Source organism: Aspergillus fijiensis, assembly GCF_003184825.1.
Source record: "Aspergillus fijiensis CBS 313.89 unplaced genomic scaffold BO72scaffold_137, whole genome shotgun sequence".
Classification (NCBI taxonomy): domain Eukaryota; kingdom Fungi; phylum Ascomycota; class Eurotiomycetes; order Eurotiales; family Aspergillaceae; genus Aspergillus; species Aspergillus fijiensis.
Window position 1 is genome coordinate 1 of NW_024469113.1, and position 12,454 is coordinate 12,454.

General features: G+C 54.8%; 5 protein-coding genes across 5 annotated transcripts; 3 read left to right on the plus strand and 2 right to left on the minus strand.

The window, feature by feature from the left end:
- The first annotated feature begins 958 nt into the window (after window positions 1-958).
- Window positions 959-4,392, plus strand: BO72DRAFT_50122 (ZZ type zinc finger domain protein). The gene is made up of 4 exons (XM_040948956.1): window positions 959-1,293; window positions 1,587-2,415; window positions 2,468-2,679; window positions 2,743-4,392. The coding sequence occupies exons 1-4, from the start codon at window positions 1,159-1,161 to the stop codon at window positions 4,012-4,014; spliced, it is 2,448 nt and encodes an 815-aa protein (XP_040794818.1). The 5' UTR covers window positions 959-1,158; the 3' UTR covers window positions 4,015-4,392.
- BO72DRAFT_50157 (serum paraoxonase/arylesterase family protein) lies at window positions 4,284-6,154 on the plus strand. The gene is made up of 2 exons (XM_040948997.1): window positions 4,284-5,079; window positions 5,135-6,154. Exons 1-2 carry the CDS (start codon window positions 4,771-4,773, stop codon window positions 6,083-6,085), a joined length of 1,260 nt encoding a protein of 419 aa, XP_040794819.1. The 5' UTR covers window positions 4,284-4,770; the 3' UTR covers window positions 6,086-6,154.
- On the minus strand, window positions 6,047-7,278 carry BO72DRAFT_454220 (putative isochorismatase family hydrolase). The gene has a single exon (XM_040946173.1). The coding sequence runs from the start codon at window positions 7,075-7,077 to the stop codon at window positions 6,223-6,225; it is 855 nt and encodes a 284-aa protein (XP_040794820.1). The 5' UTR covers window positions 7,078-7,278; the 3' UTR covers window positions 6,047-6,222.
- Window positions 7,279-7,479: 201 nt separating this feature from the next.
- On the plus strand, window positions 7,480-8,723 carry BO72DRAFT_533199 (uncharacterized protein; the record flags this gene model as incomplete). The annotated part of the gene is made up of 1 exon (XM_040950492.1): window positions 7,480-8,723. Exon 1 carries the CDS (start codon window positions 7,521-7,523, stop codon window positions 8,721-8,723), a length of 1,203 nt encoding a protein of 400 aa, XP_040794821.1. The 5' UTR covers window positions 7,480-7,520.
- An 87-nt stretch (window positions 8,724-8,810) lies between these two features.
- Window positions 8,811-12,084, minus strand: lreA (GATA transcription factor LreA; the record flags this gene model as incomplete). Its single annotated transcript, XM_040949207.1, has 4 exons — window positions 8,811-10,553; window positions 10,615-11,053; window positions 11,115-11,244; window positions 11,273-12,084. The coding sequence occupies 4 exons, from the start codon at window positions 12,082-12,084 to the stop codon at window positions 9,238-9,240; spliced, it is 2,697 nt and encodes an 898-aa protein (XP_040794822.1). The 3' UTR covers window positions 8,811-9,237.
- Window positions 12,085-12,454: the final 370 nt, after the last annotated feature.

Genomic DNA, 12,454 nt, shown 5'->3' on the forward strand with positions numbered 1-12,454 from the left:
AAGAAAGGATAGATAGCAGAGGTACAGTACAGTACAGAATACTTAGCAGGTACTTCGATAGCCATTCCACTGGTTCTGTGGAGTCACTGAGTCGGGGTAAGTGGAAGAGAACCGGAGATCCGTGCCGTACAGATAGGCAATGATGATTACAGAAGTGGGGAAGCAAGACCTTCATGTACCAGTTGGCGTTGTACCTAGTAAGTAGGTCAATTGACAATCACTGAAGCAATCCTAAGTACGGAGTACAGAACTCACTATTTGAATGTATTCGAGTATATCACGTCAACAGAGCGGTGGGCCCAGGAAAAAGAACAAAAGAAAACGAGAAGGAAAAGGAAGGAATGACGGAAATCAAATAAGGTGATTAGTTTTTAGGTTTTAGTTTACAGTAGTCAACTATGAGTACTAGGTAGTTAAGTTGCTAGGTAGGTAGGTTCTGATATAGTACTATAGTAACAACTAAGTTACTGTACTTAGTACTATGGATACATCGAGTAAAATAGAAGGCTCACCGCCTCGGCCGGATGCAGCCAGCCAGCAACCGCGGACGCGCAGGCTGGCAGGGCTCTGCCTTCAAGCAACCAGCTGACCTCCAGCTTCAGCTGCTTCTTCCCTCCCTCTTTAACTCCGCCTTCTCCTCCTTCTCTCCTCTTCCTCCTCTTCTCTTTCTCCCCTTCTCTTCCGTCATCTCCCCATCTCCCTCTTTCCAACTTAATCTTCCTCAACACCACCTCACCCTCTCCCCATTTCAAATCCTTTGAATCTTTTCTATCTCTGTCTACTCTTTTAGTAACTTCTCACTCTCCTTCCCCTTACTCCTCCTTGACTCCTTTCATCAACCATCATCTCACCCACAGCCATCCATCCATCCATCCATCCATTCATCCCACGCTCTACATCTATCCATTATCTATCCTCCTTTCATCCTCTCTTTCTCTCTCAATTAACATCATCTCAGCTGGGCTGTTTTAGTGCTCTAATTCTGTCTCGTGCTTTGCCACTTGGACTCCAAGACTACTTCTACTACTTGATCACGCCCGAGCCCGTTAGCGTTGCCGTGCTGCCTGATCCATTAGGTCCAGACCCTCTTATTTCTACGCCAAGCAAGAGCTTCCACACGGTCGGACATCATCATCAATCAACATTATCAGTATCACCATGGCTACTCCCACTGCTCCCACTTCAGCTGTGGGTCCCAGCACTTTGATCACAGTCAAGGTATTGTATAATGACAATACTCGTCGCTTCAAGATTCCGTTGAAAGAGCTTGGAGCTCGTACTCTACCCCAGAATGTGAGTTTCGAGTCCCCACTCGACCTCCGACCGGAGCTCCTCCGCCCCCCCCCCAAATCAACCTTAAACCTGCCCTTCCCTCCGCTACTCTCTGCCTTTCTCTCCCCCAGTGTCTTTTTCTTCGGAAAACCACTTTCCTTGCTAGAATGATGTCTCCTCCCCTGTATATGTGTCTCATTCATTTGGAGGCCTATGCCTGCCTATAATTCCCTCCCTTCGTAACGAAAATTTTGATCAGCTGTGCAAGCCGCGCCCATTGCTTACCGCATGCTGATCCCTTATCTTGGCTCTAGCTCCGCCAACTGCTTAGTGTGCCGGACGGCGTGAACGTGATTTTTGAGCGGTACTCAGACAGTGCCGGCAACTATGTGCACCTGGACAGCCAGAACCCGGCCGTTTACAAACAACTCTACCGGGCAGCCAAAGCGAAACTCAAGCTGCGAATCAAGGCCACTACTGCCGATGAGATTGCTTCCCAACCCCCTATGGAGGAAGGATCGTCTGAACAGCAGACTGCCTCTCGTTATAGCTACCTAGAAACTGTCTTGGGTTCCCCCCTCCCTGAATCTCAGGCTGAAGTTGTGCCTACTACGGCGTCCGCATCAGCCACCGACCTGGTTGACAATGTGGCTTGTCCCATCCCAGCAGAGACTCAATCTGCTCACTGGGAGACTGAGCCTTCTCCACCACCGAACTTCCGTGACTTCGTGTTCGACGGTTCCCACTTCCCGGTCGTGTCCCATGCCTCTCCCAGCGGAGTATTCTGCATCGATTGCAATCGCTGTGGTTTGTCCATTCCGAACGAACACTATCACTGCAGCATTTGCGATAATGGGGATTATGATCTCTGCCCTCAATGCGTGAACAGCGGAGCGACCTGTCTCAATGAAGAGCACTGGTTGATTAGACGGGTCGTCAAAGATGGCCAAGTCACCAACAGTACCACCGAGACGATTCCTCCCCGCAAGGTCGCAATTGAGGACGCCAAAGAGGCGCCTACGGTGTCGACTCCCGAACCAGTCCGCGAGCCCTCTCCCAAACCCGCTCCAGCTTCAGCTCCACCTTCAGCTCCGGCCGCGCCAGAGCCAAATAGTCTGCGTATCTGTAATGATTGTCTCAAAGGTAAACCTCCTTGTCTGTATCCTGAATCTAATAAGATGTTAACTAGTCATAGAACATGAAGAGAGCAAGATGGTCTCGTGTGCTGACTGTGATGACTACGATCTCTGTATTACCTGCCTCCTCAAGGACTCGCATGGTCATCATCCCGCCCACACATTCGCTCTGGTTGAGGACCGCCAGTTCGCTTTGAAGAGTATCGTCCAGTCGCGTTGCAACCCAGGGCGTCATCATCACCATGCGGCAATCTGTGATGGATGCGAGAAGGTACTGTTCTTGGTTCTGTCCGGTTCTTATATGTTGTCTAGAGTCAACTAACGGTTGTGCTAGCGTATCGTTGGTGTCCGCCACAAGTGCTTGACCTGCCCGGACTGGGACTACTGCACCGAATGCTACGAGAAGGTCCCTCAGCAACACCCCGGTCATCGGTTCGCTCCCCTTTATGATACGATCGCTGAGCCTTTGATCAACCACGAGGTGCACTACGGTATCTACTGTGACGGTCCTCTGTGTCGGACCAAGTCCTGTCCCACATTCATCACTGGTACTAGGTACAAGTGTTCCGTGTGCCATGATACCGATTTCTGCGCCAGTTGCGAGGTTCACCCGACAAACACGCATAACCGAACCCACCCATTGCTCATGCTCAAGACCCCCGTGCGCGACGTCCGGGTCAGCACCTTCGATAGATCCGAGCAAGGCGTGACCATGATCGGTGACCGCCTGGAAAAGTCTCTCTCAACTGAATCCGCCACTCTTGGTGAACCTGAGCAGACGGTCCAGGAAGCGTCCGAAGCAGCCAAGGAGGCCGTTGAGGAGCCGGCTCCCGTGGAGCAAGCCAGCCCTATTGTGGACACGACCCCAGCCCCAGCTGAACAGACTGAACAGAACCTGGCTGTGGACCCCGCCTCTGGGTACCAAGCTTTCTTCATTCGTGACACAATCCCCGATGACACGGCCATGGCTCCCAACACTCCTTTCCAGCAAACATGGACACTGTTCAACCCGGGTCCTTCGGCGTGGCCTGCCGGGACGGATGTGCAGTTTGTAGGTGGCGATTCAATGTTCAATGTGGACACCAACCACCCATTGAGCCTCAACTCCATCGCCGCCGCCATGGAGAGCAACAAGTTGAGCCAGCCTTTGGAGCCCGGTCAGAGTGCCGACTTCACGGTGACCCTCAAGACACCTAGCCGTCTAGGCACTGCCATTTCCTATTGGCGACTCAAGCTTCCTACCGGCATGCCATTTGGCCACCGTTTGTGGTGTGATATCCAAGTGCGCAACGTGAACCCGGTGGCTGAGACCCCCTCGCCGTCCGAGGATGTCCAAGCGGCACCCGCTGTGGAAGCTGATCAGCCTGAGCCTACGGGTAGTCAGATGATCTTTCCCAAGTTGGAGAAGGAGTCTCCGGAGTCGAGCACGCACGAAGCTGCAATTACGGCACCCTCGGTGTCCTACCGCTCGGAGCAGGATGTTCTGGATGACATGGACAGTCTGACCTTGGATGATGAGACGGACGTTGGTCTTTTGACAGACGAGGAGTACGACATCCTGGATGCCAGTGATCAAGAGTACCTCGAGGCCAAGTCCCAGCATTAGTGGAGTGGCTTGGTTCACGACAGGGACTCTTGAAAGCACGGACTTTCTGGGTTGTGGATGGAGTTACTTAGCGATGAAAGAAAGCGGGGACAGTGCTTCTGGGGTGCTTTTTGGGTTTTATGTTTCTATTTCCTTGCTTTCTCTTCTGACTTAGCTAAATCCGGGGCTCTGTAATTGAATGGGAAAAGGGGATTGCATCCAGCCTAACGAAAAGCGGGGTAGGGGGAGAAGATGAATTATGGAATGATGAAATTAGCTATAGTGAGAGACTCAGACTCAACTCCAATTCTCAGGTTGCAAACAGTGTGTGATAGACCAGTAGATTAAGTAGAGTAAGGTATGAAGCTCTCCCTCCTCATCGACCTCCTCCATCAACACTTTGTCTTATTACCTAATGCATTCTCTTCTGTCGCGCACACACACACACACACACACATATACAAGCATTTTCTCTTTGGCTCATTCACTTTCTTCTCCACTCCAATTCCCACCCCCCGCATTCCTCTTTGGGTGAGGAGATTTGCTCACCTATCAGTTGGCCTGCCCCCGGCCCCCTTGCCTCCTCCTCTCCTCTTCCTCCTCCTCCTCCTCATCCTTGTCCTCCTTCCTTCCTTTTTCCAATGCTCCGCTTGAAGGTTGTTTCGAGAAATGGGACAACTAACACGCATACACGCTCACCGGCCCAACAGAAGTGCTGTCACGGCCACGCAGACTGACCACGCTGGCTAGCCTACCTTCGAGTATCTTTTTTCCACTATGAAGAGCTCTTTCAATCTCGCCATCCTTGTCTTGGTGGCAGCCAATCTTTATGGGCCTGTCTGTCACTGGCTCACCGTCGTGGGAGTCTTCCGGACAGCCACTGACATCGTGTCAATCGAGGCCCAGAAAATCCATAAGATCGAAGACACCATGCAGTGCGAAGATATGCATTACTATCAACCTACTGGCCAGATCTTTGCAGCCTGTGAAGACTCCCTCTTGCCCCGCTTCGAATGGTTCCCGCCACTGGGCAATTTGCAGGGGCCGGCTCAGTCAACAGGTTCATTTCATGTCATCGACCCCAAGGTAAGACGTGCCCAGTCGGCATGATGGTGATGCGAGGCTCATGGCATACGACTAGACCCTCAAGTCCCGGCGGCTTGCATTCGATAACTTCCACGGGCCCTTTGTGACGCATGGGATTGATCTGGTCGACGATCCGGATCGCCAGGGTGCCATTTACATCTATGCGATTAACCATTTATCGAACCCGCACTACTTTGAGAAGCCCTCGACTGAAGGCATTCCGAAGGCCCACTCCCAGATTGAGCTCTTTCACCATGTCTTGGGATCCAGCACCGTTCGCCATGTCCGCTCAATTTCCCATCCTTTGATTGTCACCCCGAACGACATTTACGCCGAGAGCCTGCACTCGATTTATGTCACGAACGATCACTTCTATCGAGACGGCATCATGCGCACGGTCGAAGATATACTCCCGTTGGCAAAATGGACCAATGTCATCCATGTGAATGTCGATCCTGTTCAGTCGAACAGCGCAGCTACGGGCGTCGATGCCGTCGTGGCGTCTCAGGGATACCTGAACCTCAACGGATTGGGCCATGGGCAGTCCAAGGAGGAGTTGTTGCTCTCCAGTGCCGCAGGAGGCATCATGTACCGTGCAAGGGCAGACCGCAGCAACCGCACCCTCTCGGTACTGGATGAGTTTGCGTTCGAGAGCACGATCGATAATCCAACCTACTATGACGATCCCTATGCAACCCCCGAGGATGACGCTAGCGGATACGTGGTCGGTGGTCTGCTGCGGGCAGTCGATCTTCGCCGAACTCACAACGACCCGCATGCTCAGGAAGGAGTCATGGTGTGGCACCTGCGTCGTCATTTCGGAGACACAGCGACCCCGGAATGGGAGAAGCGGCTCATTTTCGAGGATGATGGAAGCAACATCCGATCCGCCAGCACCGCGTTGTTGCTCCCTGTAGATCCCAAGGATTCTGTGGCGAAGACGGCGATGCTGTTTGTGACAGGCTTTGTGTCGAAAAATATCATTGCTGTGGAGGTGCCGTTGTAGGGGGGGGGGCTACACTGAAGCGAAACTACTTTCTTATCATTATCTTAATCCGCAAATTACTTACGTTATTGAATCCTCCTCCTCCCTCTATGTATCCTCATTCAAGAGGGAGAAAAACATAAGACTGATAAAGAAAACTATGTAATCTTCCTCAATGCTTTGACTACCTCCTCAGTCCTTACCACCTCCGCGAATTCGCCATCCAGACTCGCTAACGAAACCGCGTGCACCGTCTCCGCATCAAAGCCCCCCTTTGCCCACGTCGCCGTCGCATCGCCTACCAAGAGGATGCGCCCTGGAGCCGCCGTCGGTGGGCTTGCATGCGCGCCCGTGCGCTGATCCACGGGCACAAGACCATCCTCCTCCCCGCCCTCGTGGGTACCCCGACCGCGATCCACCACGCCGAGGTTCGCCGCCATGCGCACGGTCGTCGACACACAGTGATCGGTGGTCAAGCCCGTCACGACCAGCTGGCGGATCCCGCGCGCGCGCAGGTGGGCCTCCAGCCCCGTGCCGATGAAGCTCGGGTTGACGCATTTCCAGAAGACGGGCTCCGAGCCGTCCGGCGCGGGCACGGCGAAGTCGAGCGGCTCGCGCCCGTTGACCGGGGCCGCCGGGTGGAAGGGCGAGTCTGGCTCCGTCGAGGTGTGGAAGACATGGATGACTTCCATGGTGGTGGTCGTGGTGGGCGTCGTCTGCGCTGCTGCTGCTGCTGCTGCTGCTGCTGCTGCTGCGGCCGCCACGCGGAAGGCGAGCAGAAGGGATTGGATGTTGGGCTCGTAGAGCGGGTTGGACCGTGAGGGGCCCCAGTGGGTTGGATGCGTGAAGGCGGTTTGGTTGTCAATGAGGAGGAGCGCCGTCGGGGTGGTGAAGGTTATTGGTGGATTGGGAGGGGTCATGGTGGGTGATGTCTTGGTTGATTCGTGGGTGGTATGGTGGGTATCGGTGTGGGCGTGGTGGGCAAGGTGGTTGAGGAGGTGTGGTGTCTTCATATTCTTCGCTTGGTTGCTGATGACGAGGATGGTGGGTGAGATGATTTATACCTCAAGGTGGTTATAGATCGCGATGGTGGTGGTGAGTGAGTCACATGGGTCAGCAGATACGGATTACCAATTGATCCCTGATGATAAATCAAACTGTAACGTGACTCTACGGGGTAGCAGAGAATGACCTTTGACAAGAGAATATCCTAAGTCAGTTGATATATTGAGATTAATTCGGCTCCTGTTGTTCACGATGACGATTACTGATGCCTAAGGCATAAAATGCTGCCTCGTTGCCTCAGGTGAATATTTCCGCCGTGTTACTCCATCCAAACTCCGCACTTTGCCTTCTTCCTTCCTTCCTTCAATCAGTCGTCCCTCTAAGTACTTCTCACTTGCATTGAGCTCTTTCACTCCTCCTATCTCTCTCAATTGTGTTCCCCCGGCAAACAATGCCGGTTTCCCTCAGAGCCCCCCAGGCCCGAGTGCTCCTCCGATCACGACCGCCGACAACCTCCCTGAGCAGCAACAGCAGCATTAGCAGCAGCAGCATCACTTCTCTCCTCCGCCACCAACAACAACAGCTCAACAGATACGACCACTGCAATTACTTCTCCACCACATCCGCCACCTCGTCTCCCTCCTCTTCCAAGTCCCAAACCTCATCCCCACAATCGCTTACCTCCACCGCCAGCCACTCCCTCTCCAGCGACATCAACCCGCCCGCGAGCACCCGCCCGGCAGAGCTCACCCTCCCCTCCGCCCTCGGGCCCTCGGCCTCGCCCGCCGACAAACTCAAACACTACCTCGCCGTCGGCCGCGCCTACCTGACCTTCTACAAGACCGGCCTCAAGAATGTCTACCACAACCACCGCGCCGCGGTGCCTCTCCGCCGCGCCCTGGGCTTACCCGCACATCTCCCGACCTCCGCCTATTTGGCGGTGACGCAAGAGGCAGTTGGGGCGAGCAAGGGTCGCACCAATGTCACGACGACGACGACGACGACGACGACAGCAAAGGACAACAACAGCAACAGGCGGGCCGTCATCTCACGCTCCAGCTTCCAGCTCCTCCATCGCGCCGCCTACGACATCCGTCGCATGATCCCCTTCACCCTCCTCCTCATCGTCTGCGGCGAATTCACGCCCCTCGTCGTCCTGGCGCTCGGCAATGCCGTCACCCCGCGGACGTGTCGCGTGCCCCGCCAGTTGGAGAAGGAGCGCGCGAAGCGCGTCCAGCGGAAGAAGGTGGCGCTACTCCTCGATCGCGGGACGGTCACGGCGCCGGAGGTCGGCAGTGAGAAGGAGATGAAGAGCGTGAGGTGGTTGATGGGCGTGAGTGGAGACGGGGATCGAGACGCGGTCGCTCGGGCGTGCGCGGTGTTCGGCCTGGCGAGGTCGCATGATCGCCTGGCCTGGCCCGTGCTCCTGGTGTATCGACGGCGCTTAGAGCGGTATCTGAATTATCTGGAGGTGGATGACGAGTTGATCCGGAGGAGTGGCGGTGTTCAGGCCATGGAAGCGGCCGAGGTCCGCATTGCAGTGGAGGAGCGCGGCGGAGTTGGGGTGGGTTCTCGGGGCAATGGGAGAAATGGATGGGAGGTGGAGCGCGAGGAGAGACGATGGTTGGAGAAGTGGTTGCAATGGAGGGATTGAGTAGTTCCTCTATTCATGTAGACTCCATCAATTGATATACAAGAATATTTGGTATGTATAGTAAGGAGTATGTATAGTGGTATATATGCTCCCTCAAATGGCCCCCGATTGATTCATAGAACGCTTGAAGTATATTCAGGTGTCATTTGCTATACAGACTAGACACTCAACTGTAATGACAAGTCATCGAAGAGTCCGAAACGCTTTCCTTCTCAGCTTTCTGCAGGTTCCGCCACAATTTGATATCCAAATCAAACCCTTCTTAGTAGTATACAATTCAAATTCATCGCACCCAACCCAAATAAAACGCCGCCCGCAGCAATGCACATCCATCCATTTCCCTCATAATTAATCAATCATTCCATAAAAAACCGCACACGCCCCTTGGAGGCCAGGCCAAGCCATCCTACTCACAAATGGTATCTCAGGAATGAAATGCTCAGAAGACTATCCAGAAACTCAAGCAGCAACCGCTAGAAGGATCCACAAATACAACGAAACAATTCATCACTCATCATGAGGTCACGCCCGGGCGGACCGCCCCGGCCGTCGCCTGAGCCGCGTTCCGCACTTGCTTCGCCCAGCGCAGTCCACAGCTGTTGCAAAGGTCCCGGTTGCCACTGGGTCCCCGCCGCCACTCCGGGGTGGTCTTTGCCCGACACATCGAGCAGCTCTTTTCCACCACAATGGTGCTCTGCTTGCGCTTGCGCTTCTTCCGCCGTGTGATCAACCGCTGCATCTCGTCCGACAGGGTGCGGTTCTGCTTCTCCAATTCCCGCAGTTCGAACTGCCAGCTGGAACCCCGCGTGGGCGCCAGCTCCGTGAACAGCGTATTATCTTCCAACGAGGCCAATTGCTGATTGCCCGCTGGCAACCGGTTGGTTCCCACCAGCCCGGATAAGTCCACCCCGGTTGGCGCGAGCCCCAAGTCAGTTGATGAACCCGGTTCGTCAGATGCCCCGGGCGTGGACATCTTTGGGAAGCGTAACTGCGCCACCAGGAAAGAAGGCGGGGTCCCTTCTTTTGCATCGCCGGGTAAAAGCGTCGTCTGCACCGGGAGCATGTGGCCCTTGCGGTGACGGATCTTGTGGTTGAACGAAACCTGTTGGCCACCCCTCGCTGCCTCGAGCGCCTGCAAGGCCTGTGGTCGCGTGTCCGCTCCCATTAGGTCCTGAATGCTCTTACCAATCAGGTCTTCCGGCAACCGACCTAGCACCGGCCGCGTCTTCGATGAAACATAGAGGACGATTCCGGACATCGACAGCTTAGCCCAAAGGTCGTTCTCTGCCAAGCCTCCACGGCCAACGACAGCAACATGATCAAGACTGTACACGGCCCGGGGACGACCCACCAGAACCATGTATTGCCGTCCGCGGTCGGTGATGTGCCACGACCCGTGGCTTTCGAACCAGACATATCCACTATGTTTCTTCCGGATGCGGTACGCCACACTCACTGGCTCGGGAGTAATGCAGGCACGGAGTTCGCGAATCACAGGACCGATGTCACTCGGATGGCAGACGGTGGACAAGCCCTTCCCAACTAGTTCTACCGCGTCATATTCCAGGACCTTGGGACAAGACGGGGACAAATAGAGGAATTCACCCTCAAACGAAAGCACATGGATGACATCGTCCGTGTTTTCCACCAAAACTCGATCCAGTAATTCTCGATAGATGGGCATAGAGCCGTTTAGGCTGTCGAGAATTGTCGACACCTGCTCCGGAGCCCACATAGTAATCAGCTCCGGGTTGACTCGGTACATCTCCGGAGACGGGACTACGTAGTTGGGCAATTGACTGCGTTGATAATTGATCATGTACGTGCCATCTGCGGAAGAGTCATGTCAGTCCAGCCTCAATGAACAGCTCGGGTTCTGGGAGGGTCATACTGGGGTTTCGTCGGGTGACAGCGTCGGGCTGTTCGACCAAATCGACCTGAAAGCCGACGTAAAAGCGGTAATCCGGGCCACCCCATCGAATCGGAATCATGGTAACCAAGTTCACGAAAGGTTGTCCACCTTTTCGGTAGTTGATGATACTGGCCTGAATCTCAGCCCGATCCTCGATGGTTGACCGGAAGCGAAAGGCGGTGTTCTCATCGACAAACTTCCGCGGCATGCCCTGGTACACCACACCGTCGGGACCTTGCAGGAACCGACAGTTGTGGCCCACGATCTCATCATTGGTGTAACCAGTGAGCCGCTCGAACGCTTCCGAGACGTACACAATGGGATGGTCATCCTGGGTGATATCGCAGAGCACAAAGGCACAGGACAAGTCCACCGCACCAATATTTATCTTGGCATCCGGCCGGGACACTACTTGAGCCTAGAAGGAAGTCGATCAGTGGGCGATGGCGTTGAGTAGGCGGGTCAGCACTTGAACCTACCAATATGCCCAAGATATCGAAGCCACTGCTGGAGTAGATGCTGGAATATGGAGACTCGCTACCCACTTCTGTCTTGGCCCGAGGCGGTACGGCTGCTAAGAAGCGTAAAGAATCCGCATCAGCCTTCCGACTCAGATTGGAATCAAATAGAGCAATACCCACCCTTTGGTGAAGGCCGCTTTGGCTGGATGAATCGATGGGATACGGTGGTATTCGAGGCTTGCCCGTAGGGCTGCTGTTGCACTTCCGCCTGTGCAGCAGCACCAGCACGCCGCGCGCCGCTCTGATCCCGCGCGGGGCGGGGCGTCGATGTGGAGGGGGTTTCGGCGGGAGGCCTGGCAGCGGCGGGGGCGGCGGGGGCGGCGGCGACTGCAGGTTGTACGGGAGTGCTTAGATCCTGAGCCACAGGCGGAGCCCAGTATGTGGTGGCGAGAGCCGATTGATTCCGGGGAATGGAATATGCAGCAGGAACGGGAGGATCTAGATCAATGACTTGGGTAGGCAAAGGGGGGCGCTGGACAGTAGGATGGCGATCGAGATTGGGATCTAAAGCGCCGGTTGTATGGAAAGTGGAGGCATCGTAAGCGAAGCTATTTGCTGCTTCCATGCTCATGACCATGCCGTGGCCCGGGAAAGACATCGGATCGTAAGCATGCATCGAGGCATTTGCGATTCGGCTTCCCAGACCGGGTGTCCGGGACGGGGCCGGGTGGTGGCTATGCAGACCGGATTGATGCAGAGCCAATGCATTTGGATGGGATGGGATTAGGGCACCAGGGGCACCGTTGGACAAGAAATCTGAGGGGTGCGATTGGTAGGGAAAAGTTCCCGGTTGAAACTGATCGGAATTGGGGTAAGCTAGCGGAAGGAGAGAATTTTGCTGGGCGTGAGGATAATCGGAGGAAGGACCCAGTTGGGGGTCCTGTATGGGATAGTGTGCCTGATAGAAGGAGTCGTCGAAACCTTCCATGGCGGAGGAGAGGGGGGGGGTTGGCGGTGGTAAGGAGCCTGAGGGAGGGTCAGGCCGACTCAAGCGGTCGACGGACCACGTCCGATCGATTCGAGATCAGGCGACAGGCCAATGGGGAAGTCGCATCGAAGCCGCGGCACTGCGCAGGAAAGGACAAACAAGGTCGGTCCGGACTCAAAAAGACCCCATGTAAGTCAAGGTCAGGTAGTATAGAGATAGATGGACTGTGCAGAAAGAGAGAGGAGAACGGGAGGAGGAGAGAGCGAAGAAGAAGAGAAAAGAGGAGAAAGGACTAGGTGAGGTCGAGAAGAGAGAGACAAGAGTGGGGGAGGAAAGGGAAGAAGAAGAAGAAGAAGAAGAAGAAGAAGAA

What these genes read in the sequence shown, in the direction of transcription:
- BO72DRAFT_50122 (XM_040948956.1), top strand. Translation starts at nt 1,159, where the DNA reads ATGGCTACTCCCACTGCTCCCACTTCAGCTGTGGGTCCCAGCACTTTG. An exon ending in CTGTAATGATTGTCTCAAAG is followed by an intron (nt 2,416 to 2,467) that starts GTAAACCTCCTT and finishes AACTAGTCATAG; the next exon opens with AACATGAAGAGAGCAAGATG. An exon ending in TCTGTGATGGATGCGAGAAG is followed by an intron (nt 2,680 to 2,742) that starts GTACTGTTCTTG and finishes CGGTTGTGCTAG; the next exon opens with CGTATCGTTGGTGTCCGCCA.
- BO72DRAFT_50157 (XM_040948997.1), top strand. Translation starts at nt 4,771, where the DNA reads ATGAAGAGCTCTTTCAATCTCGCCATCCTTGTCTTGGTGGCAGCCAAT. An exon ending in TTCATGTCATCGACCCCAAG is followed by an intron (nt 5,080 to 5,134) that starts GTAAGACGTGCC and finishes GCATACGACTAG; the next exon opens with ACCCTCAAGTCCCGGCGGCT.
- BO72DRAFT_454220 (XM_040946173.1), bottom strand. Translation starts at nt 7,077, where the DNA reads ATGAAGACACCACACCTCCTCAACCACCTTGCCCACCACGCCCACACC.